Here is a 27,839-nt window from a genome sequence, read left to right as displayed (position 1 = left end):
AGGTCATGGTGAGCGGGAACACTGAAAAGCTATTTATGGCCATAATTGAGCAGCATCAAGTGGCAGATACAGCAGCCAAGCTTTGTGTGCACGTCAGGAGACACCAATCCTAAATGATGGATTTGCTTGCTCCCACAAGGCCTCCGCAACCCAAGAGAGGCTGGCAGTAAACGTGTGACCGTGTGATCCTCAATGTGGCATCCTAGTTCCCAACATAAGCTTGCTGCACTGTTATGTATTGGTAGTGTCATTGAGAGGGAGACTAAAGAAACGGCTAGGCTGTGCTCGACTTGTCAAAGGCTGCAATCATGTAACCACTTCCCAACACCAACTCGCACCATCTGACCTATGCATTTGGCCGTCATCGAAGCCGAATACCTTAATAATTGAGGCTGAAATGGTTTTATTCAACAGTCATCGGAAACAGTGGCAAAAGAAACAAGGTAAATGCTTTGGAACAATTACTTTGATTCTTGTCTGAAATATTGCTGCTACTTGTTAAGTCATCATTATGCCCTCTAGTAGCTCGCACACCTGGTACACATTCTGGTATATATTCAAGGTGCACATTGTTTTATTACAATGACCACTTACTGTGCCTGGAACTATGCGCTTCATATCAAAATGTTCAAACTAACGATTGAAAAAGCTTTTTCATCTCAGAGAGAAATGCTGCTGATGTTGCAAGACGTCTATGTTACTTGCAGCAGTACAAAACTACATGATTCCAAGAAGATTCAAAATGAGCAATCATGCTGAAACTACAAGCCATTGTCAGACCTGCCAGTTCTAAATTGTTAAAGATACTACAGTCAAAGCCTACAGAATACTCATATTTGAATAGAAAAATAGTAAAAACTGCTTTATTACTCAAGATGTTCCCTCTTGAATACAGTAGCAAACTGGGCGAGTTGGTATTGGTTCACTTGCTGCAACGGTGACCAGAGGGTAAGGAAAATTGCCAAGGCCTTTCATATCTAATGAACACGTAATTTTATAGCTAAGCTCTTAAGGGCTACTTTTCCTACTATCGTTTCTGCATGTAGAAAAAAATCCCAAAGACAGTGCAATGCCAGACCATCTCGTGGCAAAGGTGACGCAGGCGTTAAGCACTCCTCATACGTGGGCCGGTCTCGAAAACTGAACGCTCCCCATACGTCTGCCGATCCCAAATATAATGCAATAGCGGGTTGACCCGCAGCGGAGGTGAAACAGGCATTAATAAGCACCCCCTACATGGGCCAATCACGAAGATAGTGCAATGCCAGGCCGACCCGCAAAGGAGGTTCAGTTCGCCATTAAGGGGCCCACATAAACAGCTTCACTGGTCATCCTTCTTCACAGAGCGGAAGGGCACTGAGTTCTTTGCATCAGCCATAGTTTTGCACCAGCATCCCTCCATAGTTCTGCATGAAAGTGAATTTAAGCTGTTAGACACACAAAGATTCAGCTGTGGTCTCGTAATTTTTTATTGTTCTTGTAAGGTAGAACGAGTGAGTGATGTCCGACTGCTGCATGCACAGTGTTTACATATTTCTGCTGTGCCTCTTGTTTATCATTAAACACACAGTTGTAGTCTGAGCAAGTGTCCTGTCATCCTTCCTCACCATGTACCTCATTCTACGCACCTTCCTAAAATTTTTTACTGTTTACTAAAAAAATTTGCAGGCTAGGTCTCTGAAGAAGCACTGTAAGCAGGCACTTTGCTTTATAGTTACAGCTAGGATGATCTCTACAAAGTATTATGCATGACAGTGAATGTGAAAGAGAAAATAATTTCTTAAAAAACAAATGGGAATGTTTAGGTAGTTTATTCACAAGATATTCACTTAATGGGTGTTGAAACTTTCTATGAATCTGTGGCACTGCTCTAGGTAGGTCTGCATAAATGAGGAAGTATGAAAAATCAGGGTCTGAAAGTTGGTTAGGCAATGTATCTGTACTGTTTTGAAATCATTTTTGCTTTAAACGGGGTGCTAATGAAATCAAAACTAAATTCTGGGGTCTTAAATACTAAAGCCACAATGTAATTATGAAGCACACCGTTGTGGAGGACTCCAAATTTTTATCACCTGGTGCACAAGTATTTTGCATTCCGTCTCCATCAGAATGCTGACGCACTGGTCAACTTTATGAAATCCTAAAATTATTGATGTCAATACCATAATCATTTCTTTTGAACTGTTGGGCAATAATTAGATTATGCTAGCCGGAAATAACACACCACTCACGTCGTTGTACAAAATAAAATCTGTATAAGCATTGTTTTTGCCTATGCAATTTCACCCCACTTTGCCAAATGCACTGTATCATTCATGTTATATTTCCTGCCATATGTGTATATCTGCTTCGTGTCGATTACAAATATCATTGTTGAAATTGTGTAAACCTGTTTTTATCGCTATTTGTGAGTTTATAATATATGCCCAACCTGTAAAAATCCCACTGGGACTGACAGTATCTGATATAAATAAATAAAATAAATAAATAACAAGCTTCGAGGTTTCAGCACTTCACTATAATATCGCAAAAGTTTTCAGGCATAAATTGTCTATACACACTTCTTCAATAAAGTATGATTGTTTACTTGTACATTTTGTACATATGTGCACCGAATATAGTACATGAAAGGGAATAATTGTCATCCACCCAACAGTAGCATGAAGCTACAAAAGAAATCCATATGGTTTTCTCAGAAATAGAACTTCATAGTTGGAGAGAAATTAATTCTCATCCAAGATCAGTACGAATTTTTCTTGTTCTTTCTGAGAAACCCACATGGTTTCCTTTGTAGGCTCATGCTAGTTTCCGGTAGATGACAATTTTTCCCTTTCATGCACTTTCTTCCACCATGCGCGCTTCCACAGAACTGATTTACCAAGTATAGTAGTTGACTCTTCTGGTTAAACTGATGGCTCACTCATGCTCAAGTTTCAAACAATGCGACAATACTTGGTTAATAAAGTGTAAGATGACAGGTTTCAGCTAATTACTTGCCTATTTCATCCAGAATGGTTGGAGTGATTGCTGTAAGGCTTCTGTGTCTTGTCCCGACAGTAGTGGGCTCTCTGCAATGGCAGCGTTCAGACGCATCTGTAACATGTGTACTAGAGACGGCTCCGAACGCGAGAGTACTCGTCATGAAAGTCAACATACATGTTGCCTGCCATGACAAGTACTGCGGCATTCAGATCCATCTCTAACATACACGTTTGAGGTGGGTCTGAACAGTGTCGTTGCAGAGAGCCCACTGCTTCACCTCTTCTGATACTATAAGTCAGTCTGGCACTCTGGAAGCACAATCAAGCATGTATACACTCAGTTTAAATGATTCACAACAAACAGCAGATATATGCGATGGCTTATAAAAACTGTGAACTATGGCACCTGAGAAAAGTGGTATGTACAAACCTCTGTTAAGACTTACTACAGCGACCGTTCAGCAAAAAGCAGGCATCAGAATATCAAAATTTTGTAACTGCCAATAATGTTCATATGAATAATATACCACTGTTTCTCAAACTGCAGTCCATGTACACAAAGGGTACTTATGCATATTCAAGTGGTTGCTTTTTCCCACACTCAAAAGCAACAGCGTGTTTCTCAGTGTCAGCCTCCAACTCAAGAGTGTCCCCTATCGATCTGATTTTGCCGTGAGAGCACAGGCTACATCTGGCTGAGAGAGGGTCATGTGATACTGGCTGCCATGAGCCTTAACCAGTGGTTATTCATATTGCTGGAACTAAAGGACACCATTTCTTGAAGTGAGGCCTGAATGTTTGCAGTGGTTGGGCTGGCCACTCTACTACGGGCACACACACAATTTTGAGAGTAGGTAAATGCATTTGGTTGATGAGCCGTGCCTCCTATTTGGATTATGGACAGCCTATGCATCTACATGATGCACCTATATGGCTAGTTGGTCCCTAGATTTGTACCTAGAATGTGTTCCCAACAACAGACACACCACAAATGCTGGATTACAATTGACTTTTACTTGGCTCTGGTCCAGTGGCAGATCCCAAGTGCTTGGGGGGCCCGTTCCTCACATTTCTTTTTCTTTTTTCATGAAACGCAGAAACGTGCGAGGAAATCAAGCCATGACAGGGCACTTAGCTGCATCAACAACACGCAAAACATGCCCCGCACCTGTTGTGAACACGACCGGTGACCACCTTTAAAGGCTTGTCGCCACAAACCTTGCTGATCCCCGAATAACGATACTCTGGCTCATAAAAGTGGACGCCACGCTCACGACATCACATCACATGACATCACATTTTCAGCTGCTTGTACTTAGCTCAAGCTCTGCCAACATGCAGAATCAGCGCAACAATACACGATACCACAACAACCAAAACATGACAGCACAGATGGCATGGCAAGAAGGAAACTTTTCAACCACCCACAGTGTCCCCAAAATTAACGCCAATGAATGAACTAGCATTTCTTGCTCGTTAAAATACAATGGATAATCTTTTTATTATCGGCTGTTGACTACTAGCAACAAAATTATAAGCTTTTATAAAATTATAAGCTTTCGCTGGAATGTCCTTGTCAAATCACAAATCGTGTCTTATACTGGCCCCATTTTCTCATGTACTAAAGCTTTGTCCTCACTAACATCATGCCTCCATGGTATATAACAGCGCTGCAATGCGGACCAACGGAAGAAACACAGGATGGGTGCCGAGTGCCAACGGTTTGCTTTATTGCATGTACACAAATATATAGTTTGAAAGGAGGGGGGGGGAAGGAGGAGGGAAACAGAGGGGTGGGGGGGGTAAAATTCCAGGTGCGCGTGGGTCTGACCATAAAAACGCAAAAAGCAGTCAGCGCCCGTCCCGTTTCTTCCGTCTATCTGTGTTTCAGTGCTGTTTTTTCCACTATGGATGCATACCAACGAGCTCACCTTCAGACCATTTCAAGTTAACTTGATGCCAGACGTTCTTGTGCATTAATCTCTCACTTTTGCTTTTTAAATATTTGCCTCTAGTATACCTTTAAATAAATGTTAATTGTAGTCAAGTATGCATAGTGATGGCCCACACAAGGGTTGTGTAACCACTAGATTTTGTGCTAGCAACCTCTCACAAAAGATATTCACCTGCCAACTCTGAGCCTCAGAACCATAGCAACCAACTACACATACCCTTAGAAAATAGAAACAGGTTCAAAAGAACTGCTTGACAGTTGTGGTATTGATAAGCATCATCCATCAAAAGAAGTGGTACATATGGCAAGGCTTTTGCAACAATTAACCTGCCTGAAGCCATGCCCTCCACATAGGCTTAGGTCAAACTGAAGCGAGAGAGTGTCAATAATGAACCTGCTCAGGACTTTAACTGTCCTCAAAGAAAATTTGATGTCGACATCATTTCCAGCATGCTTTACACCACTTCTCTCCTTGATTATAGGGTACAGCAAGTTAAGCATAAAGCACTAAACAATCGCCTGTGGAACGAAGCACAACATGTGTTTACTGCTTACGTCCTCGACACGGCAGCTGGTCTCCTGTGCCTGCTTTTGCTACAAAAAATGAATACTTAATACTCTGGAGGCCCTAATAATAACTCCATGAGCGTGCTAACGGTTCCATGAAAGAAATGTTTGACAACCACTGCCTCAGAAAGCCTACTCACCTATGTTTTTTGCCATTCGGCGTCTTTCGCCATGTACAGTTCTTTCCCCTGGCATCATAGCCACCTGGGCAGTCTTTGAGGCCACTGCGACAGCACACTGAGTCTGTGCATCCACTTTTATTTGTCCTGTACGAAGGAAGCAAGACTCAGTCAATTACATTCTACGTAGCATTCTGGGAACTCAGACCGGTGAATACAACAAGCATGTTGCAAAACTGCCGAGAGGCATTTCTTTTTCTCCCCGCTCTTGCTCGTGTGGAACCAGCCCCATCCAGCACCTACGTCCCTACTTCCATGTTTTTCTCATCATACTTTGTTCTTCACACATTCGTGGGCACTGACAAATGCTGGTGCACTTGTCACGAACAACCCGAGCAGTGACAATGCATTACTTGCTGAAACTAGTAACTTAGCGCAATAAAAATTACAGAGACAAGAAAGATGGACAAGTACAAGCGCTTACTAGTTCAATTATGGAAAAACCAACAAGCCCAACAATCAACTCTTCTACTTGTTGCAAGTTCTGCAAGATGAGAGCAGTGCTACAAGGTTGTTCCTTGAAACAGTACAGTGAATAGCAATCTCCATGGCAGCAGAGACCAACACTTTTTGAGGCGAAGGCACAGGTCAAGTATCATTAAAGCTCTGCAATTCAAGGAGCCTGGCTTATCTACAGAAATAAAAATTGGTCTTGGCATCAAAAAACAAAAGCTATTCTAAGTCAAGCAGAAAAAAACAAGCATATGCAATGAACATTTGCTTAGGAGTGTGTCTCGTGACAAGGGTATGCCAAAAAAGATTTGCATTCAAAATCCTCACAACATTCCCCTATTTTTTACACCCCATACCTAATATTTCCTATAAGCCCCATGTGCCAAGCTTGTCACAATGCCTAGTGCCTCGCTCCCCTCAGCACCCCACTTCTCCAACTTTGAAATAGTGTCAGTGTGTGCACTTGTGTTCTACGTAACCTAACATTAAAGGTGCCCTGCAACACTTTTTACCAAAGTTGCGCAAAGCCTTTCAGATCAAAGAACACATTTTCAGTAATATTTTGCAGCAAGATGTACTTCAGTAGAAAATGAATTCAGTGGAAGTGGTGCTATCAGCATTCAAAGGTTGCCCTTCCTACCCTTCGTGGTGCTTCCATTCCTTCCCCCAACGGCTTGCACTGCAGAGGCTGTGGCCTAGCAGGTCAGTGTCCACGCTTTCCCCACTCAACGTCATGGTGGCACGCATGTTAAATTTGGTTTTAGATGTTGATGTACATGCCACCGATTCCAATTTTGGCACCTACAACATGCTAAACTCACAGATTGCCACCCAACTAGGTTTTCTGAGGTTGCTCATCTTGCAGTAACCGAGCAGTGCATTTCAAAGCAAAACTTTCTTCGCCTCTTCTCCTGCCTTTCCGGGCTCTGCTACTGTGGTCTTTCTCACGTGCCCCTGGATTTTTTGCAATACCACTAGATGGCGCTCGCCTCCTGGTCTTGCTTGTGTGCCACAGGGTTTCTTGCATCACCATCAAAAGGTGCTTGCCTCCGGGCATCGCAGCCAGCACAGCAGCATTTCAGTTTGTGCATATGGCACGTGCTGTGCTTGCTTTCCTATGTGACGAAAATGCAGTTGCTGGGCTGTGATAGTGTAAACATTACAATCATCCATAGCCTGAAGCGAGCACTTGGAGCTGGCATCTCAGCGTGCTGGCCACATATGCAGGAGGAGGACGTAAGCACGGCTCAACAAAATGGCTCCAAAGCATGCACTCGGCATCGAGGACAACCAGACTATGCAGACAAACAGCAGTGGTGCATGCAAGGTAACGTTTAACATCAACTCACCACTCTCGTATTGGACTAAACCCTGAAGAAACTACACATTTGCCGCCCATATCACCAATATCAGCCATCAAAGCAAACAGCATACAAAGCGTCGCTTACATCTATTCCCACAGTGCGTGGGATCCACATATTTTACCACTCTTACCACTTTTGTAGCCAGCAACTGTGCAGCAATGCCACTGTTGCATGTTCATCTTCAGCAGAAGGCTAGTGACACGAGTCTCCCAGAAATTTCGCAGATGTGAAAATGACAAATGCTGAACATCCACTTGCATTCAAGTGCGTCTATGCATGCACAAATATCACACACAAAGCAAAAGACACACTAAAATGTGTACTGCGACAACGGTCAGCAAAACTTAAGCGACGCCACAATCTAGGATTGCGAAAGCGGCAGTAAAACTCGAGCAGACGGCGGCCACTGAATACCGAAAATACAATAATGATTTTTCGCGTTGACACTCTGAACAGAGCAGTATTTTGTAATTTTTTGTTTAGGCCAAGTATTATTTAAAAAATTAATTATGAGGTTTAACATGCCAAAACGACTTCCTGATTATGAGGCATGGCGTAGTGGAGGACTCCGGAAATTTCGACCACCTGGGGTTCTTTAACGTGCACCTAAATCTACATGGGTACATGTGTACATGGGTGTTACAAGTACATGGGTGTTTTCGCATTTCGCCCCCATCGAAACGTGGCCGCCACGGCCAGAATTCCATCCTGCGATCTTGTGCTCAGCAGCCTAACACCATAGCCACTGAGCAACCACGGCGGGTTCAAGTATTGTGAATATTGTCACCGTTGCAAACACTTTTGAAGCCATTGATACGGTTAATATTGCTCATAACTTTTTCATACATCTTGTCAATAGGTGTACGAGAATGCCGTGGCGCCATCACGTGCAGTTTAGATGTAGGGGCTTGATGGAGTTGTAGGATAGCATGACCAATCTTTACAGAGGCACTGTACGTTTCCCGCTGCATGGAATTGATCTAATATTTGCCTCAGCTGTTCATGCAAACATTCTCTCACATCCAGCACAATTTATTTACCAGTCCCAAAGAGTGTTGCAGGGGCCCTTTAACATAAAAGCTGTACATATAATGTTGTCTCATAGAAATCTCTAAAGCACACAATACTGCTAATAAAAGAGTGCATGATATTCAACGGCGCCTTTGATTTCCTTAAATTTCTTATAATTGGGCAACATCATTCTAGGACAAGTTGGTAAAATGGATACTCCAGCTTACGTAGCACTTGATCCACAAATTGGTGTTAGCGAATGCACCTGTTTTGTGCATAATACAATAATTCATTAGGACATAAAACCATATACTGTTGCTTTATAGTGATCACTTTAAGGCACACAGATGTCTTAATAATAATGGTACATGATATGCAATGGCTTCTTTCATATTTTTTATAATGCAACTACTCTTTTTGGGCTATTTGGTGTGCACCACTAGGGAAGTGCACATTTTTTTTACCAGTCCTTCAGAACGGGCAGGTGCTACTGCGACACAAGGGGTATTGAACCCTTAAATGTATCTGTTTATCTAAAACAAAGCTTTAAAGGTACCATTTGTGTGTACAATGCACTTGTTTGGATTATGTGTGACCAATGGACACAGGGCAGTTTCCAAGCTTCCGAAAGCAACTCATCACCCATCGCCAGCTCTTTGTGATACTGAAACTCTGTACAGAAATAAATCTTTATCTCGGTTAAATGTGTGTCATATTTCTTCATGCACACACCTCTCATCACAATGCTTCCTTTCCCCAAGCACCATACACTGTGTTCTTCCTCATGACATTGCGTAGAAAGTATCAATACTAAAGTATCATATACTTTAGCATAGCATGACTTCTTTACTGTCACCACCAAAGCTTTGTGCATGCCAAGTGGTATGCACAGCACCTGACAGATACATGCGCTACGGGGATTGACTTGCAAGTGCAAAGCTAAAAGTGACTGGTTTGGCAGCGGTAATGTGGTCCTGTAACGCTTCATTATCCTGGAAAATGCTTTAAATGCAGTGCTTTTTGTGCAGGGTAGTGTCCAGCACAGTGATGACTCAAAACTCTAACGACACATTGACGATTCATTGCTCAAAAAACCAATAAGCAGTGCACCGTGTACTTCCTCCATATGTTGTACAAATGCAGGATGCAGCAGCAGTAGGCCTGGACGCTAAGAAGGCAAATAGCCTTCTTTAGCTTTTTTGCCTATTCTCGTGAATGACTGGTTGTGCTCGCTGACAGTACAAAGGTACCAATGCCAAAGGTGTGTGCTCTCGCATTGCAGGTCACATTCATCACCGAAAGCAAATTATTATATCTGTTCGAAGCGTACATGCTCTCAACCTATACTGCTGCTACAGGTGTGCTGGTAAATGCTTCTGCTCTCTAAGGAATTGTGCAATGAAAAAACAAGCAGTACCTAAGTGCCTTCACAGTAACATAGGCCTTCAAGCACATCATTCCTTTAATGAAGCAAATAGGTTCCTAAAAGCATTCAGCTATTGGCTCACATTGGCGATCAACATCAATAGGGACTGAACAATTTTTTTTTCAAGCCTCATGCATTGTCTAAGTGAGCATTGCATGGGATTAGTATACTTCAGAAGCTTATTCAGTTGAAATCCCTTTAAGGGCCACTTATCAGGCCCCATAGTAAATTTAGGTTATAGGCTGGAAGTTGTTACGTGTCCTCTAAGGAGCCTTCTGCCGCAATCGGCTCATTAAAAGCCGAGATAGAAATATTTCAGTGCCGCGAATCCATGATTTCAGAAGGCGAGCTCCACTGCATAGCGAGAACTCTCTCCACTCGCCCCATCTAGCCTCTGCAAGCGAAATTCCTTCCCTGCGTTCTCCCATACTGGACCTCGAGGATCACTTGATGCATACGTCACGAGCCCTGCCTTCATTTCTTCCTCCTCTGGTTTTTTTGTTCTTTTTTTCTAGTGGCGCTGGGCACTTCCGCTGATCCGTGAGCTGTTGTGATGTCTCATTTCGTGCAGCACATGATTTTGCGCGGTGTGCACAAGGACACATGACTAGTGGTATAATACAGTGCTACAGGAATACTGAGGCAGAACAAGCGGATCGCAGAGCGTGATCATGCGCTGGAACACGGTAGAAAATGGCATAGTTTTGGTACCTGCGCAAATGACTGCCCGACCACGGGAGCAAGCAGATGAAGCGGAAGCACATCTCTCTTGCTTCGGTGCGAAGTAAAACTAAAAACATGCAGACATTCCGTTCGTGTATGTGATTTATTATTTATCTAAACTTCAATTCGCCCATTCAAGCAACAGATCACACAAATAACAGATGTTGCCATGAATAATTCTCGAAGTCACGTGTCACCATGAGCAATGTCACACTGCGGACACGACTATGTAGGCACAGGTACACGACTATGTCATCATCCAGCTTGGAACGCGGTCACCACAAGAGAAAGGGAAAACGGCATTCGGATTGAAATTTCAGACCTTTTCGCAGAGCTTAGCGATGTAATTCCTAGCAAAACACGATCGTTACCGTGCAATGTATGCTCTGTGCTTGTCAGCTCAAAATGGCCAGACCTGGTGAGGGGCCCTTTAAAGGGCCCTCCACCGGGTTTGGGCAATGCAAACAGACAAATGCAATATGTAGATGATGTGCAGACAGTCGTGTCCGCAAAGTATCGCAATGCTATGTGCTGCGATACTTTGCGTAGGGTACTTTGCGACGAGACCATCGTCGGACAGCAGGGCCTGTGGCTATAAAAGGCGCATATGCAAGCCCTGGCTTCAGTGGACACGGCAGCACTGCCGTGACAATGTCACCGAAGGTACCCTTACTTGTGCAGGTTGGTGTAAGAAAATATGAATTTCGTAGTGACTACCTCTGTTTAATAGTGCTGCCATGTTCACATAGCTTGTGCATTGTGTGTGTGACTGTTTTTCGATGGCATTCATGTTACTCACGCTTTCTGGGTATATCAAATCTAACCCCAATCCTATTACTGAAAAAATTTTCGACGAAATGATTAACACGCAGAAAGAAATCCTGGCTAAAATCTCAGGAATACAGGAAAACCAGACATCTTCTGAAGCACTCATTCTTGAAATACAAGCCAGGCTTCAGACCATTGAAAATAAACTACAGAGCGTTGAGGAAAGTCGTAAAAGGCTTGCCGACTTAGAGAGCACTGTTAGTGATAAAAAAAACAGCCATGGGCAGCAGTTCCAGGCAGCTTGACGATTTTGAAAACCGATCTCGCCGCAACAATTTTATAGTTAGAAGTGTAAAAGAGGAAGGACGTGAAACACAGGAAACATTATTGAAGAAGGTAAATGATGGTATATTTTAAAATAAACTCAGACAGAAACTGAATTTTATCAAAGGAATTCACAGACCAGGAAAGAAAACACCGGGCAAGGACCGACCTGTAAATCTGAAGTTTACTGATTTTAGAGATAAGATGAAAACTTTGCAGAACTGCCATAAGCTCAAAAACACTAAAGTAAGCATATCAGAATATAATTCTAAAATGGTAACTGAGATCAGCAAAAATCTATGCAAATCTTCAGACGAAGAGAGAGTGTAATGGCACAAAAGTTAAATTAATCTTCAACAAGATTAAAATTAGTGATGTTCTGTACGCCTGGGGTGAAGTTACCAGCGGAGTCAAGTGACATACTCCCACAAAGGCTGATCATGTGCGACTCAATAACTGCCCTAATGAATGCTTTAAGCTTATGAATGGAAACACCAGGAGTTTAGTCAATAAAGCAGCCGCCATTGATCGTCGAGCATGAACCACATATTATGGTAATAACTGAAACGTGGCTTCATCAAGACATATTGAATGCTGAAGACACCACCCCACAATTATAGAACAATAAGGAAATACCAGATAGGAAGAGGTGGGCGAGTGGCAATTATGGTTAAAAGTGATTTATTATTTTCTGTACTTGATGTTCCGAAGAATATAGAATCAGTTTGGATTAAAACGAGGATGAACAACCGCACCGTGTATGTCGGTGGTGTCTACAAAGCTCTCCCCTATAGACATGCTTATTAATCTGAGAAACTTTATGCACATGAACCTAAACAATGATGACTCAATACTACTTTAGGTGATTCTAATTTGCCAGGCGTCGACTGGAATGCGCTCTCCTTTAATTCAACTGATACGTTCAACTGTGAACTAATTGAACTTGCATTTTGGTACAATTTAACTCAAGTCGTAGAAGGTTATACCAGAATATGTGCACCATCATCGCTACTTAACCTAGTCTTTGTATCTTCCAAACTGCTGTCCCCCCCCCCCATATCTGTGTACATTCGACCTCTACGAGGGCTTGTCAGATCATAAAATGGTTATGATAGACTTATACATGACGCCAGATCACCCGCATCGAAAACCTTCTAATATGGTTCTCAACTCTGCAGCGGCTGATGATGTCACTGTGTTGGACTACCTGAAACGTTCATTTGATAATTTCACGTGTCTTTTTGAGGCCAGTGCTACAGTTGACGAATTGTGGTATAGTTTTTCAAACATAGCTGACTACTGTACCAGGCAGTTTATTCTGAGGTGTTCAATACACATAAAAAAGAAGAATCCGTGGATCACAAGAGAAATTATACATGCCAAGCGAAAATTAAAACGGAAGCGGAGGGCAAAGAGGATTATGTGTGATCCTAATAAAAGAAGTGCCATTAGTCACATGAGTAAGGACTTGAAATGTCTTGTCAGGGAAGTTAGGAACAAGTTTTACAATGTGAGGCTAACAAAATTTTTAAGCAAAGCACCTAGAAAATTTTGGTGCTATGTCAACCCTACAAAGTTTCAAAGAGCGGGAGGAAACAATAGTCAAGAAAAAGCTGAAAGCCTTAATTTGTTTTGTTTTTTTCATCAGTTTTCACTCATGATGATGGTTTGTTGCCAATCTTCACAGAATCTCCTGGCTGCCCTCCAGTTCAAGACAGAAAATATTGAGCAAGGGGTCTTAAACTTACTTCTTCACTTGGGTGTAAAGAAAAGCTCAGGCCCTGATGGAATTCCAACAGAATTTCTCTTTCGTTAAGCAAAGTGGGTTGTCAAATACTTCCCTAATATTTTTCAAGCATTTATTGCCACGGGATATAATCCGGCTGCATGGAAACGTATAAAAATTATTCCGATTCATAAGAGTGGTTCCACATCTGTAGTCAATAATTTTCCCCCCAATTTCTCTCACATGTACTTGTTCCAAATTGCTGGAAAACATTGTAGTTAAACACTTTATGGCATATCTGGACTGTAACAACATCCTACATCCTTCTCAACATGGGTTCCGTAAAGGTTTATCAACAGCCACCCAGCTTACGGAAACCATTCACGATCTCTCTCAAGCAATAAACAACCGTGAACGAACTGATATAATATTCCTGGATTTCGCAAAAGCCTTCGATAAGGTATCCCACCCAAAGTTGTTGCAAAAAATTCACGTTATTTTGAGAAACCCCAAAATAACAAACTGGTTTTCTTCTTACCTCCCCTCTCGAGAACAGTTCGTCAACCTTCGAGGTCTTGAATCGACTCTTTCCACGTTGGTTCTCAGGTGAGCCTCAAGGGAGCGTTCTGGGCCCCCTTTTATTCATGGCTTTCATAAATGACCTAACAAAATCTATCACTGTTCCAGTAAAATTGTTCGCAGATGATTGCGTTGTATACAACACAATTAAATCCCCAAGTGACGAAGAGGAGCTAAGCACTAACATACAAGAAATCGAAAAATGGTGCTCCACGTGGCAAATGGTGCTAATCCCGGACAAATCAGTGATCATGTCCATCACTAGAAATAAAAATGTAAAGAAATACCCTTAGTTTATAGCAGGTAAGCAAGTTAACAGAGTGCAACAGCAGAAGTACCTCCAGTTTAACTTTCACTTCCAACCTACGCTGGAATATGCACATAGATAATGTGTGCTCAAAGGCTTATCGGGTAATTTGGGGTCTGAGCCGTAACATCCGCAATGCAACTCCCGATGCAAAATTACTCGCTTATACATCACCAGTAAGACCAGTGATTGAATATGGGAAAATAGTGTGGGATCCCTACACCGCATCTAACATAGCAAAAATAGAAAAAAGTGCAGAGAGGGTATACCATTTTATCTCCAATAAATATTGCTGCATCTATTCACCAACCGAGTTATGTAAACAAGCAAACCTTGAAACTCTTGAAGGCCGAACAAAGGTTGAAAGGATGAAGTTTCTTTTCCTGCTAATTCACGGTCACTATAAGATTAATACAACACAGTACTTCACAGTTCACCCCGATGAACCATCTAGACATCAACACAGTATGTACAGTGCTCACCGAATGAAACGCGTCAATTTAGGGCTAAGTAATGCGCATACTTTCGTTTCAGACGGCTGTAGTTCGTGTCACATCGACGTAATTCTGGCGCGTACACTTACATCGGAGTCCTCGCCACCTTTGGTGACCAAATTCCTAGCGACATGACATGGTGCTCTCGCGTAATTTGCACTTATGTAGGGTACTACTAAATGATCTGTGTCCCGTTTCATTCTGCGAGCACTGTACATTCCTGTCACTTTCTCATAATGATTGCTTTAAATACAGCTTTTTTCCTCGAGTTAATAAAGAGTAGAACCTGCTTCCTGACTCCATCGTGAGAAGTGACTCCCTTGATGTCTTCATTGAACGCCTCGAATCACTCACACACCACAGTGCACCTAGACAATAGCATAAGTCCCTGCCTCAACTTGTGTATTCTGTATTCTTGTGCATTAATTTAGCTGGTTTTCTTGTCCAGTGCATTTTTTTTTTATAATGTGTCGGATGTGGGTGTTGAACTTATGCCCATATACACTTAAGTTTTCTTTTTTTTTCCACTCCTGTAATAGCCTGCAGAGGCTGTCAGTATCAATAAATGAATGAATGAATGAACATGAAGGTGACGTGGGAAAATTTCGTTGTGTTATTTCATGCCCACTTCTTGTTGGTGGAATATTAAAGAGCACAGACAATATTCGAAGAAAACAATATTCTAGTGAAATATACCAGGTTTATTAAGTGTGTGGCACGAAGAAGAGCGGCGGACGGCTAAACTTCTCGGTAAATCAAATGGTACATAGACATATTCATGACACTTATATAATAGAAAAGTTATCAGATACTCTAAATGCACTAATGGAAAAAGTGACAACTCTCAACCAGAATAAGCGTGTTTGCAGTAACAAATGTGGCACTACCATACTTTTCTTCATAGTTGGTGTCGTGTTTATGGGAGTGTACACGGCAACTTCAACCTCCAGCCTGTGGCTGGAGACTTATCATGGATGGAACTAGAGTGTACAACAATTCTAGTACTCTATATGCAACCGACCCCAAGTGTACCAATGGGCTTTTTGTGAGAAGGAATCATGACAGTGATTGGATGCTAATATGAACAGTGTTAAGAGAAAGGATATATTACCTATGTATACACAGACTGAATAAGGGCAACTGGGAAGTAAAGACCAGTGTAATCTCCATGGCTGGTCTGGCAATCTTCTTCAATGTGCCAGCATGTGAAGTAGAAACATACAAGTCTCATTGAATGCTATTAGCTATTCAGATCATATGCAGTTCCTGAATTCACTATTAGATATGATCGTATAGTCATTTCTGTTAGAATGTAACGCATAAGAGCACTTTGAATTCTCAAGGGCTTGTCCGATGCAGGTGAGGACTGTTCCGAATTATTCTGCCGCTGGCGAGTCGTGGCGCATTAGTTGCTGAGCAAACTAATACACAGGGTGTGATAACTCCTGCTTGTCCCTAGCTGTCAGTCAATATAAATGCCCCATTTTGAGGTAGCCTGTAAATCTGCTAACTCGATTCAGGCAAGGAAAGTTTTTACAGTGAAGCTGTATATAGCTACTTTCCAGCAGTGGTTGATATCAGTACACCCATGTGTCGCGTCGATACGACCCAGTTTCTCACGAATGCTCTATAGCTCTCAATCTAACGTAGGTATCTTGGAAATAATCATCATGAAATTGGCTGCTAAGACGACTCTATCATTACGCCGAGTTTCATTTACTTGTCAAAATTAATTAGTTCACAGTGAGGTTGTAAATATTACAGAATTCCTGTCTGCTGTCAATACATGGCCGTCTACGGAGGGAGTATGGTTACATAAGTGGTTGTAACTCTTGTTTTATCGAAACTACCCCAAAGCGAATCATACTGAAATTGCCCACTAAGACGACTCTATAATTACACCGAGTTTCATTCACTTTTCATGGTTAGTTCACAGTGAAGTTTTAAATATTGTGGAATTCCCATCTGCCATGAAACGGTACTTGCACACTTTCCTACATCATAAAAGAATAAGAATAAATCACTGCACAGTCAAAAGATGTATTCATTGTCTGTGTCCTTCAATAATGATAATAATAATAATAATAACAATAATAATAATAATAATAATAATAATAATAATAATAATAATAATAATAATAATAATAATAATAATAATAATAATAAGACACATATATATATATATATATATATATATATATATATATATATATATATATATATATATATTCTAAAGGTGTTTATTAGGCAGAGCTCGGAGCAGCACAACGTCGACGGGCAGGGCAGTCACAGCTTCCAAGCACGAGAGCCGTTGCTGAGCAGGAGCGCTCGACCCACTACCGTTTAGAGCCAGTAGCGCTGAACCCACTAGCGTCTCTCTTCGCTATAATCACCCACCGGGAGCGAGAAGGGAGCCGTCTGGCGACCTAACAGCTCGTCACGATGAGTGGGTCGTAGTAAGGCTTTAAACGGTCGACATGGACAATGTCTCGTCCACGGCGGTGCATGTCTGAAGATGGCTCAACTGGTTCTATGACATAGTTCACAGGAGATGCGCGTTCGAGAACATGATAAGGGCCTTCATACTTAGGGACCAGTTTTGATGAGAGGCCAGGGGCAGTTAAAGGAACTGAGAGCCACACGAGCGCTCCCAGATCGAAGGTGACCGTGGCAGTGGCGTCACCGCGAGTGCTCCTCTGGCGCTCTTGATCAGCGGAAGTAAAGGCCCGTGCGAGGTCACGGCACTCTTCTGCATGTCTGACTGTGGCAGAAATAGGCACGCACTCGGATGCATCCGGCCGGTACGGCAGAATGGTGTCAATGGTGTGCGAAGGATGTCGACCATACAGCAAGAAATAGGGTGAAAATCCAGTGGTGCTCTGCGTAGCGGTATTATACGCGTAGGTGACGAATGGCAGAACGGCGTCCCAGTTCGTGTGGTCGGAGGCAACGTACATTGAAAGCATGTCGCCGAGCGTACGGTTGAAGCGTTTTGTGAGGCCATTCGTTTGAGGGTGGTACGCCGTAGTCGTACGATGAACAACGTGGCACTCTTTGAGAATCGCTTCAACTACTTCCGACAGGAAGACGCGTCCGCGATCGCTGAGCAGTTCTTGAGGTGGACCATGCTGCAGGATGAATCGGCGAAGCAGGAATGATGCAACATCGCGCGCTGTAGCTGCTGGGAGAGCGGCGGTTTCAGCGTATCGTGTAAGGTGATCTACTGCCACAATGGCCCAGCGGTTACCAGACGACGTCAGGGGAAGTGGCCCATACAAATCGATGCCAACGCGCCCGAACGGCCGGGTAGGGCAGGGTAGAGGCTGCAGACCAACTGGCGAGTGGTGGGGTGAAGATTTTCGGCGCTGGCAGTCGGGGCATGAGCGAACGAACTTTTGAATGTAGTTGTACATTCCCCGCCAGTAGTAGCGTCATTGGAGGTGCTGGTAGGTTTTGAAAAGTCCCGAGTGAGCACGATGCGATGCGCATATTTCAGAACGCAGGCTTCGAGGTACAACTAATAACCACTGGCGGCCGTCAGACGTGTAATTGCGTCGGTGAAGCAGGTCGTCTCGAATGGCGAAATGGCCAGCTTGACGGCGCAATGCACGAGTGGTTGGCTGCGATGACGGATCAGCAAGGCAGTCTATGATGGAAGCAATCCAGGGGTCCTTGCGCTGCTCAGAAGCGATGGTCCCAATGTCGACGGAAGAAACGTCAAGCTGGGATATTGCGCAGCAGGGATTGTCGACTGGCAAGGGAGAACGTGAGAGGGTGTCAGCATCAGCGTGCTGGCGTCCGTTGCGGTACAGTACGCGGATATTGTAATCCTGTAAGCGAAGCGCCCAGCGGGCGAGACGGCCTGAGGGATCCTTCAATGACGACAGCCAGCATAGTGCATGGTGGTCCGTGACGACATCAAATTGTAGACCATACAAATAGGGCCGGAACTTGGTAAGCGCCCAGATGATTGCCAGGCATTCTTTTTCCGAGACGGTGTCATTGGTCTCGGCTTTAGTAAGCATACGGCTTGCATATGCCACAACATATTCAGGAAACCCTTCTTTGCGCTGCGCTAGGACAGCGCCGAGGCCAACACCGCTGGCATCTGTGTGTACCTCAATAGGTGCCGTTGGGTCGTAGTGGCGCAAAATGGGAGGAGACGTCAGCAAACGACGGAGCTTAGTGAACGCCTCGTCGCACTCGGAGACCACGAATGGAGAGGTCCGTTGCTGCCAAGGAGCTTCGTCAGGGGCGATATGACGGCGGCGAAATTGCGAATGAAGCGCCTGAAGTAAGAACACAAACCTACAAAACAGCGCAGTTCTTTGACGGACGTCGGTTTAGTAAATTCAGCTACGGCATGAAGTTTGTCTGGATCGGGGAGGATTCCATCCTTCGAGACGACGTAACCTAGTATCGTGAGCTGCCGTGCTGCAAATCGGCACTTCTTTAGGTTCAGTTGGAGGCCAGCGTTTGCTAAGCACATCAAAACACGCTGTAGGCGTTGAAGGTGCGTGGTGAAGTCAGAGGCAAAAACAACAACGTCGTCGAGATAACATAAGCACGTGTGCCACTTCAAACCGTGGAGAACTGTGTCCATCATGCGTTCAAAGGTTGCTGGCGCATTACAAAGTCCAAACGGCATGACGTTAAATTCGTATAAGCCGTCGGGTGTGACAAAGGCTGTCTTCGGCCTATCGACGTCAGCCATGGGTACTTGCCGATAGCCGGAGCGTAAATCTAGAGATGAAAAGAATTCTGCTCCGTGTAGGCTATCGATGGCGTCATCGATTCGCGGCAGCGGGTATACATCTTTGCGAGTGATCTTGTTCAGGCGCCGATAGTCTACACAGAACCGTACCGAGCCGTCTTTTTTCGTAACAAGGACGACAGGGGATGCCCATGGACTGTTCGAGGGTCGGATCACTTCGCAGCGAAGCATATCGTCCACTTGCTCATTAATCACACGATGTTCTGTGGCAGAGACGCGATATGGTCGTTGCATCGACCATATCGCGAAAGAAGAACGAAATTCTTCTAAGATGCGCAAAAGCTGCGAACGCTGAGGTGGGGTGAGGCCATCGGCAATAGATGAATCGAACACACCTGTGGGCAAAGGGTCCGACGTAGAGAGAGAACCGAGCGTGTTGTAACTGGCGCAGGACGTGTCTTCGGGAACATCCGTAATTTGTACGGCGTCGATCACTTCCACGTGGCCAAGACATTCGCCTTGAAGCAGCATCACAGGGTATGGGAAGGGGTTACAGACAAAAATAGCTGTGGAGCCCTGTTTGACGTTCACAGTCGCAAAAGGCAGCAGCAGACCTTTTCGAGTATAAAAGTGGCTCGACGGAGAAAGTAGTGCGATGGCGTCAGAGAGGCTGCTGCACTGCATTGATAAAATCACTGACGAGTTGGCAGGAACGTTTGTGTCGTGCCTGACGAGTAGTTTGTTCGCAAAAGAAGCATTATCGGCAAGCATCATATCTAAGATTGGCGACAGTTCTAGTTCGGCCCGTGCGCAATGAATGACGGCATCGTGGCGGGCGAGAAAGTCCCACCCCAGGATAACTTCGTGGGAGCACGAGGAAATCACAATAAATTCGACGGCATATACAACGTCCTCGATGAGAACACGAGCGGTGCACGGCGCAATCGGGTGAATACGCTGTGCGCCTGCTGTTCGAAGGGCGAGTCCAGCAATGGGCATCGTAACCTTTCAAAGGAAGCGACAAAGCTTTGCGTCCATAACTGATACAGCGGCTCCGGTATCCACGAGGGTATATGTGCGCACACCGTCAACTAACACGTCTATCGCAATGGTCGGGCTACGTTGAGGACTTCCGCGTTTCGATGGGATCGCAGCCCTTGCCTCATGGACTGCGACGATCAGTTTTCCTCATCCCGAGCTTCGGGCCGAGGCCGCATCGATGATGGGGAGCGTCGGCGTGGAGAAGTTGAGCGGCGGATGTTGGCGGACCGGCGGAATGGTGGTGACGCAGCCAGAGGTTCATCGTCGTAATAAGGGCACGGAGAACCCGCCATAGAACTTGGCCCATATGGTGTAGCGCTAGGCGACTGCACGCAACTACAGTTGCGTGCGACGTGGCCTACGTAGCCACACGCAAAACATATCGGTCGATTGTCCACTGTATGCCACTGAGTCGTTGCGGCAGGTCCCATACATGTGGAAGGACGCGCTGGACGTGGCGGCTGGTGAATTGATTGCATAGCAGGCTGTTGTTGGGGCCTAGCGAGGACTTCGGCGTACGTGAGAGGTCCCCGTTGAGGGAGTTGTTGAGGCTCGGTGACGACTTCCGCGTAGCTGAGTGGCACAGCTGTCGGGATCTGTTGAGGCCTGGCCATGACTTCGGTGTAGCTGTGAGGCGCAGCCGCAGGAACACGCTGGTGGCGCTCAGGCAAAACCTCGTGCAGTTCTTGCGCTATGACACGGCGAAGCGGAGGCGCAAAACTTGGCGTAGGCGCGTGTACCGACTGCGGCTGTGCAAAATCCATCAACGAGAGTTGCCAGGCAACTTCCTTGCGGACGAACGCCTTCATTTCTGCGAGCAACGCTGCCTGGTTGGACATGGCAGCCAAACCAGCGAGGTGTTCGTCACGCGGTAGAGATCGACGAGTCAGTGACCGCTGCCTGCGGAGTTCTTCATAGCTCTGACACAGTGTGACAATTTCAGCCACAGAGCGTGGACTTTTGGCCAGCAACATGTTAAAGGCGTCGTCTTCTATGCCCTTCAGGATGTTTCGGATTCGATCAGACTCCGCCATGGTCGAATCGACTTTCCTGCATAGGTCCAGGACATCTTCGATATAGCTGGTGAACGTTTCGCCTGGCTGTTGAGCTCGTTCTCGCAAACGTTGCTCGGCACGCAGCTTGCGAACAGCAGGGCGACCAAATACGTCGGCGAGGGAAGTCAAATTCCGACCATGTCTGGAACTCTGCTTGATGGTTGTTATACCACAGGCTGGCAACTCCAGTGAGGTAGCACAGAACATGGCTCAGTTGTGCCGCTTCGTCCCACTTGTTATGGTCGCCTACCCTGTCGTACGCCGTGAGCCATTCGTCCACGTCAGTGTCGTCCGCTCCAGTGTAGATAGGAGGGTCACGATGACGAGGCACCCCGAGACACGCAGTGGGTGCAGGAGGAGGCATTTGCTGGGAGGCGTCTTGGGGCATGGTAGATGGTAGGGTACAGGACCGGAGTTCCAGGATGATCGTCTGAGGGTACCCAGCACCTCCACCAATTCTAAAGGTGTTTATTAGGCAGAGCTCGGAGCAGCGCAACGTCGACGGGCAGGGCAGTCACAGCTTCCAAGCACGAGAGCCGTTGCTGAGCAGGAGCGCTCGACCCACTACCGTTTAGAGCCAGTAGCGCTGAACCCACTAGCGTCTCTCTTCACTACAATATATATATATATATATATATATATATATATATATATATATATATATATATATATATATATATATTCACTTTGCTTAAACCCCTAGAAAAGAGCCAAAGGACACAGCCACCTTCTCTATTTAAATAATCAAGTTGTGGAGTTTTACGCAGCAAAACAATGGTATATGATTATGAGGCACCCATGGCGTTTGAGTTTTCAACACATAGGATCCTTTGACATTCACCTAAATATAAGTACACAAGCGTTTTTCCATTTCATCACCATCAAATTCTGCGGCCTGGATTGAACCCATGAGCTCCAATTTAAAAGCCCAATGCCATAGCCACTATTGCCACTAATTAAGCGACAGCGCTGGCTTTTTTTTCCTTTCCTTTTTTGAGCACCGACCAGCAAAAAAACTGAGCGTGGCTTACAGGCCAAAGATTAGACTAGTTAAACCAAGACTAGACCAAGACCAGTTAAACAAAACTGTCTTCAGCGCCAGAGTTCCAACACAATAAAAGACCCCGTACCAATTACTAATTGGTACGAGGTCAAAATGATTCTGGTAATTTTGTGCAAACGTACTTAGTCATTAGGGTAGGTCCTTCTGATCATTAGTTGATCTAAGTGCTCCACGTAAACTGTATAATTTATTATAAGGTGTTTAAAAACATACATCATTACTGATCACAGCACGCCACTAAGCTGAGTTTTCAGCTGCCCCTGACCAGGTGACCATATCATGCCAGTAGGGCGAGCTATCCGATTGGCTGCCCAGGGTGCGTCATCGATAATTTTTTCTATTTTATGGCGAACAAGTGTTGTTTGCAGTAGTTAGAATGTTAGCTAATTTGTTTCCATAAAAAAGAAAGAAACTGAAAGAGAATGCACAAGGACAATTTACCACTACACTCAAGACTTCTGGCACACAGCAAGTGTCGTCTGCTTGTGTTACAACATGCACCATGTTGACAAGAGCTCTGCGGTCAGTGTTGGTCTCAATCTTTCTATTCGTAAGCACAATGGTTCACCCTTGTTACGTTGTGGGCTGCAAACACAGCGACTGGCAATATGTCAAGCTGCAGCCATGTGTCCCTCTGCAAGGCAGCAGAGGAGCGGAGTGGCTGCAGCACATCGGACTGTGGTATCCGATTGGCAACACAATTTACGCGTTTGTGGCCGTCACTTTGACGCTGGAAGATTACTATCACAATAGTGTTTTGCATGTCCGGTATTTGGGTAAACGTAACACAAGCAGGCTGGGCTTGGGCATTTCAAGGGATGAACGGAGACACAAATGTGAACAGTCTGCAAGGTGCAGCCACCTGGTGGCACAGAGCTCTACCAAACACAGAACTATATAGCAGTAACGAAGTGTATTCCACTTTGCTGCTGGCGTAAATTTTTGGCAGGAGCATAATCATGACCACATTGTTTTTCTAAATATTTAAAATGTTTTACACTTGGTTAGAGCAATATTAGCTCTTTATTTGGCTGGTTAAGTCCCAAGCCACGAGGTGGCCAGACTGTGCAGACCAATCAGAACGCTCACGTATGTCTATGCAAAAGCTGCTTTATGACAGCAATAGTAGTATGAAGGGGTTTTAGTTTACACCTCCGCCTATCCATGAAAACTCCCAGCTCACCTGTGGTTACCGGAATATCAGACACGCACGCAGCTTCAATGGCTCGCGCTCTGGATAGAATGCCAGGTGGCTGGCAGAGGGGTTGGAGAGGCTGCGCGCACCTATGGTCCCTACCATAGCGCATTGATTCCAAAATAACCGGAAGTAGACGACACAACATCCCATCATGACGTAGAGCCAATCAAAGCAGTGCTTAGCCCTGATCACTCAGCAAAAGAGATTAGGAGAATGTGCATGGCTATGGAGGAGGGTAACCTGTAATTGCCCATAGCTCTCTTAGTACGATATGCTTCAAAGAAATTGTGGTGCTAATTATTTACTTTAACTGTACTTTATGTGTGTCTACAAAATTTGGCCAAACCGTTTCAGGGACACTTTAAAGCAGCGTTCTTGCATACGTCGTGACATGCGTAGACACAACCGAACATGCAAGATTTTTTTTCGCCACGCGCCGCCACTCTATGACTCTGCGCAGGTGGCGCCACATGGCCCGCAGCAAAGGTCAACACATGCAGCTCACCACATACTTAAAACAGCAGCGCACGACGTGGCTTCTGCAGGATATACGTTACTACGGCCGCCACAACCCACATTGTAATAGTAGCACGCTGTTAAGACGGTCATTGTTTCATGCGTATAGATACGATCGGTCAACACATACCCGAGTTAGTAGGCATGTATATCGGGTCGGCGAAGCTGCGCTCCAGCGACATCTGCACCAAGGAAGTAGGCGCTCGTGGCTCCCCTTCGCCAAACTGCACGATACATGACATCATCACAGGCTGCACTGCATACCAACACAGCATATACAAACCTCGCGGCGAGGATGCTTGGGGGCTGCAGTAGCTGCTTTTGCTCGGGGGCGGCAAATGGCGGGGTAAATGCTCGGGATGGCATTAGGCTCGAGACGAACTCTATTCGTCGCAAAACCAAACTGCGCTAAATATCGCGGATTTTGCATAAAGCAATTAGCCTCAAAATGTAGCGAACAGATGCGATTGGTACGCCGCAGATTCCATCCATCGCGTTTAGTGGCGCGCACAAAATCAATCCACTGCTTTCGTAGAGGTTCGACGGTAGGAAATTGATGCATTGCTATACCGTTTCCTTGTTTTGTGAAGCAGTACTCCACGCAGCAGTAAAACTTCGACATGGTCAATACCGAAATCAATCCATTTGCTCACACACCTGTTGCAGTCACTGCAGCGCACTCATCTTCTTACAACGCTGAGCACAACGGAACCGTGGCCGCGAACACACTCGCGCGGGAAACACGGCACAGAGAACCCCCAACATGCCTTCCCGAGCTACAACTACGGTAGAAAGTGCCAACAAAGGAACAAATGCAACAAAACAACTTCCACATTTTCATGCGCAGCGACCGCAGCACCTAGGCTACTCCGCGCGTCGACGGTGCCGCCACGGCCATGCCACAGCCGCTAACCGCTACTCATGAGATTCGTCACCATGTCAATCACGTTGATGACGCTAATGCCACTGGGGGAAAATTCGGCGCTTCCGTCGGGGGCGCCGTCAGCCTGTCAGGAAATTTCAACAAGAGCGGACACTCCCATAGAGCCCAGCGGCCGAATTGACTATAGCACACCAAGCGGATGTTGTTGACTCCTTCCGGTTTCGGTTTTGGGCGCGCGCGTTTTGAACACCAGTTGGTACACGCCGCGCCGGCTCCGCTGCTTGTTGCGGCATTCATTTTTTTTTTTTCGCTTCTGCTGAACCTCGCGTGGCCTTGGCGCGGAATCGTTTCATTATTAAGTAGAAATGATTGCGATTGACCTTTACAAGACTGCGCCGAATCTGTCAGGTGCAATTTCATAAAGAAAACGAAAGACGCCTTCTGAAATGATGAAATGTTTATTTTGCTCTATATAAATGCTCGTTCCGGGCTTCTGCATTCATCCAAAGTTGTGGCACCATGTAAGCAGCAGTCGTTGCCATACGATGCTCCACCGGATGCCATCAGCTGAAAGAAAGTAAATTACAAGCATGTATCGTTTCGGTATATTGACCTAACAGGAGTATTGCGTATAGAGGCGAAACGTGCGTAAGTGGTGAATGAGCGGCATTACAGATAAATTCACTTTTTCGTACATTCTGCAGCAAAGACTCCTCCCAAACAATGCCATAAAATCTGAACATCCGATCTCAAGCACCCCTCCTCTCCCGGGCATTATTTCCTGCACTTTGTGTGCACAAATACACGGGGGACTGCGCGTTTCCAAAACAACTTGGCCTCAGTCGACACGATGGTACGCCAAGTACACAAAGGTGGCTACAACATAGGCTCAGCCAGACCATGTTACACGCTCACAGAATGCCTTCTAATCGCACTCAAGTCAGACTCGTGGGTGCAAAGCCTGTTTTCAGTCGCTCAGAATACATAAATGTCATGTTCTTGAGCTCCTCCGTGTTATCTTTTACGCTTCCTGCCGGCGCATGCAACACTCCCGTGTTATCACTATCGGCAATCGCTCGTCGAGTTTTCGAGACGGGAGTACTGAAATAAGGTATATGTTGTTGCAGGGCTATAAAATGCGTCACAAACTTGTCCCACTAAAATTCAGTACACGCAAAACTAACTCACTATGGCCGGCTTGCTTTTTTGCTAACACCTTCACAACCCCAGGCGCGGCGAGCAAGCCTCAAGATATCCCAAAATGTTACCAAATAAATTACAATACTTTTTCGGGTCAGAGAATGCGTCACGAACTTCTACCAGTAAGATTCAGTACACGCGAAACTAACTGCGGCACACAGCCGAGCTGCTTTTCGCTAACTGCGCCACTACGCTGAGTGCGGCCACTGTGCTTGAAAAGTACCCCAAAAAGTAGTGAAATTAGTTACAATAATGTCTTGGGTCAGAGAAAGCGCCAAAACTTGTCCCGGTAAGATTCAGTACACGGGAAACTGCGTCACACGGCCAAGGTGCTTTTCGTCAGAAAGCCAGGTGCGGCGAGAGTGCCCAAAAACTACCCAAACAGGTTATAATTATGCTTGGGCTCATGGAAAGCGTCGCAAACATCTCCCAGTACGAGTAATTAACTCATATTAACTAGGCTTGGACTGCGGAGCTGTTTTTCGATAACTGCGTCACTATATAGGTTCAGTTTTGTGCAGTAAGCCTAAATGTACTTGAAGTGCGTCGCGGACTGTCAAACAAAATTCCTCACCTTGCTGTTGTCCAGTAGTGCAGCGGTGCCGTGTCGAAATGCAGACGGAACACAAGAGAACGCCGGGAGCCCAAAAAACGGGCTACATCGAAAAGAGACGGCTCGCCGAGCACGCGAGCTTCACATGCGCAGCCGGCCTCGCTCACTCCTGCGGCTTGTCTGGCGTATGACGTATGCACGCGCGTCTGGCGTGCCGCTAGCTTGTTGCTAGGCAACGCAACAAGAAGTTGCAAAGTATAAGTTCATTTACACGCAAAACTTTTTCACCTTTAGTGGGAAGGAATAAAAAAAATAAAACGTTGTCTGGAAGTTTATTTCACATTCTTTTTTTCTGATGCTCGCGTCAACTAACGGATGTTGTTGAAACTAGGCGTGACGTCTTTCCTGTTGCCAGTTTTTGAAGAGTGTCCCCTCTTGTTGAATTGACGCTCTGTTAAGCGTTTACAACTTGGCAAAGAGCCTCAAGGGAGGAAGTGTGCTCCCTGGACTTTTGGTGTCCCTACTGCCAGAGGGGCAGGTGTTCCCAGAAAATTAAGAAACAGCCATGGACGACGTGGAGGCGTGTTATTTTGGACTTGCGCGCCCCAGTGGGTTTGAAAATTTTGAGAAATGCTAATAACAGCATTGATAATGCTGGAGGCAACGTGTATGAGGAGGTTGGTTTTTTTCTTAAAGCCATATGAACGTGGTATACCAATGTAAAGGGAGCTTCAATTGAGGCGAGTTCTATACTCCAGAC

General features: G+C 45.2%; 1 protein-coding gene across 3 annotated transcripts; it reads right to left on the bottom strand.

Annotated features, from left to right (window-relative positions):
• Window positions 1–835: 835 nt before the first annotated feature.
• Window positions 836–25,394, bottom strand: LOC142572917 (uncharacterized). Of its 3 annotated transcripts, XM_075682371.1 has the most exons (6): window positions 24,727–25,391; window positions 24,574–24,667; window positions 5,643–5,768; window positions 2,998–3,290; window positions 2,432–2,461; window positions 836–1,406 (listed from the first exon to the last, which is right to left on the bottom strand). In XM_075682371.1, exons 1-4 carry the CDS (start codon window positions 25,063–25,065, stop codon window positions 3,271–3,273), a joined length of 579 nt encoding a protein of 192 aa, XP_075538486.1. In that variant the 5' UTR covers window positions 25,066–25,391; the 3' UTR covers window positions 836–1,406; window positions 2,432–2,461; window positions 2,998–3,270. The 3 variants fall into 3 exon arrangements, with proteins under 3 accessions (XP_075538486.1, XP_075538487.1, XP_075538485.1); XM_075682372.1 differs by lacking the exon at window positions 2,432–2,461 and having other exon boundaries at window positions 25,101–25,394; XM_075682370.1 differs by lacking the exon at window positions 2,432–2,461.
• Window positions 25,395–27,839: the final 2,445 nt, after the last annotated feature.

This window comes from Dermacentor variabilis, chromosome 2 (genome assembly GCF_050947875.1).
Source record: "Dermacentor variabilis isolate Ectoservices chromosome 2, ASM5094787v1, whole genome shotgun sequence".
NCBI lineage: Eukaryota > Metazoa > Arthropoda > Arachnida > Ixodida > Ixodidae > Dermacentor > Dermacentor variabilis.
Note: the sequence above shows the minus strand (reverse complement) of the source record. Positions and strands in the feature narration are given on the sequence as shown.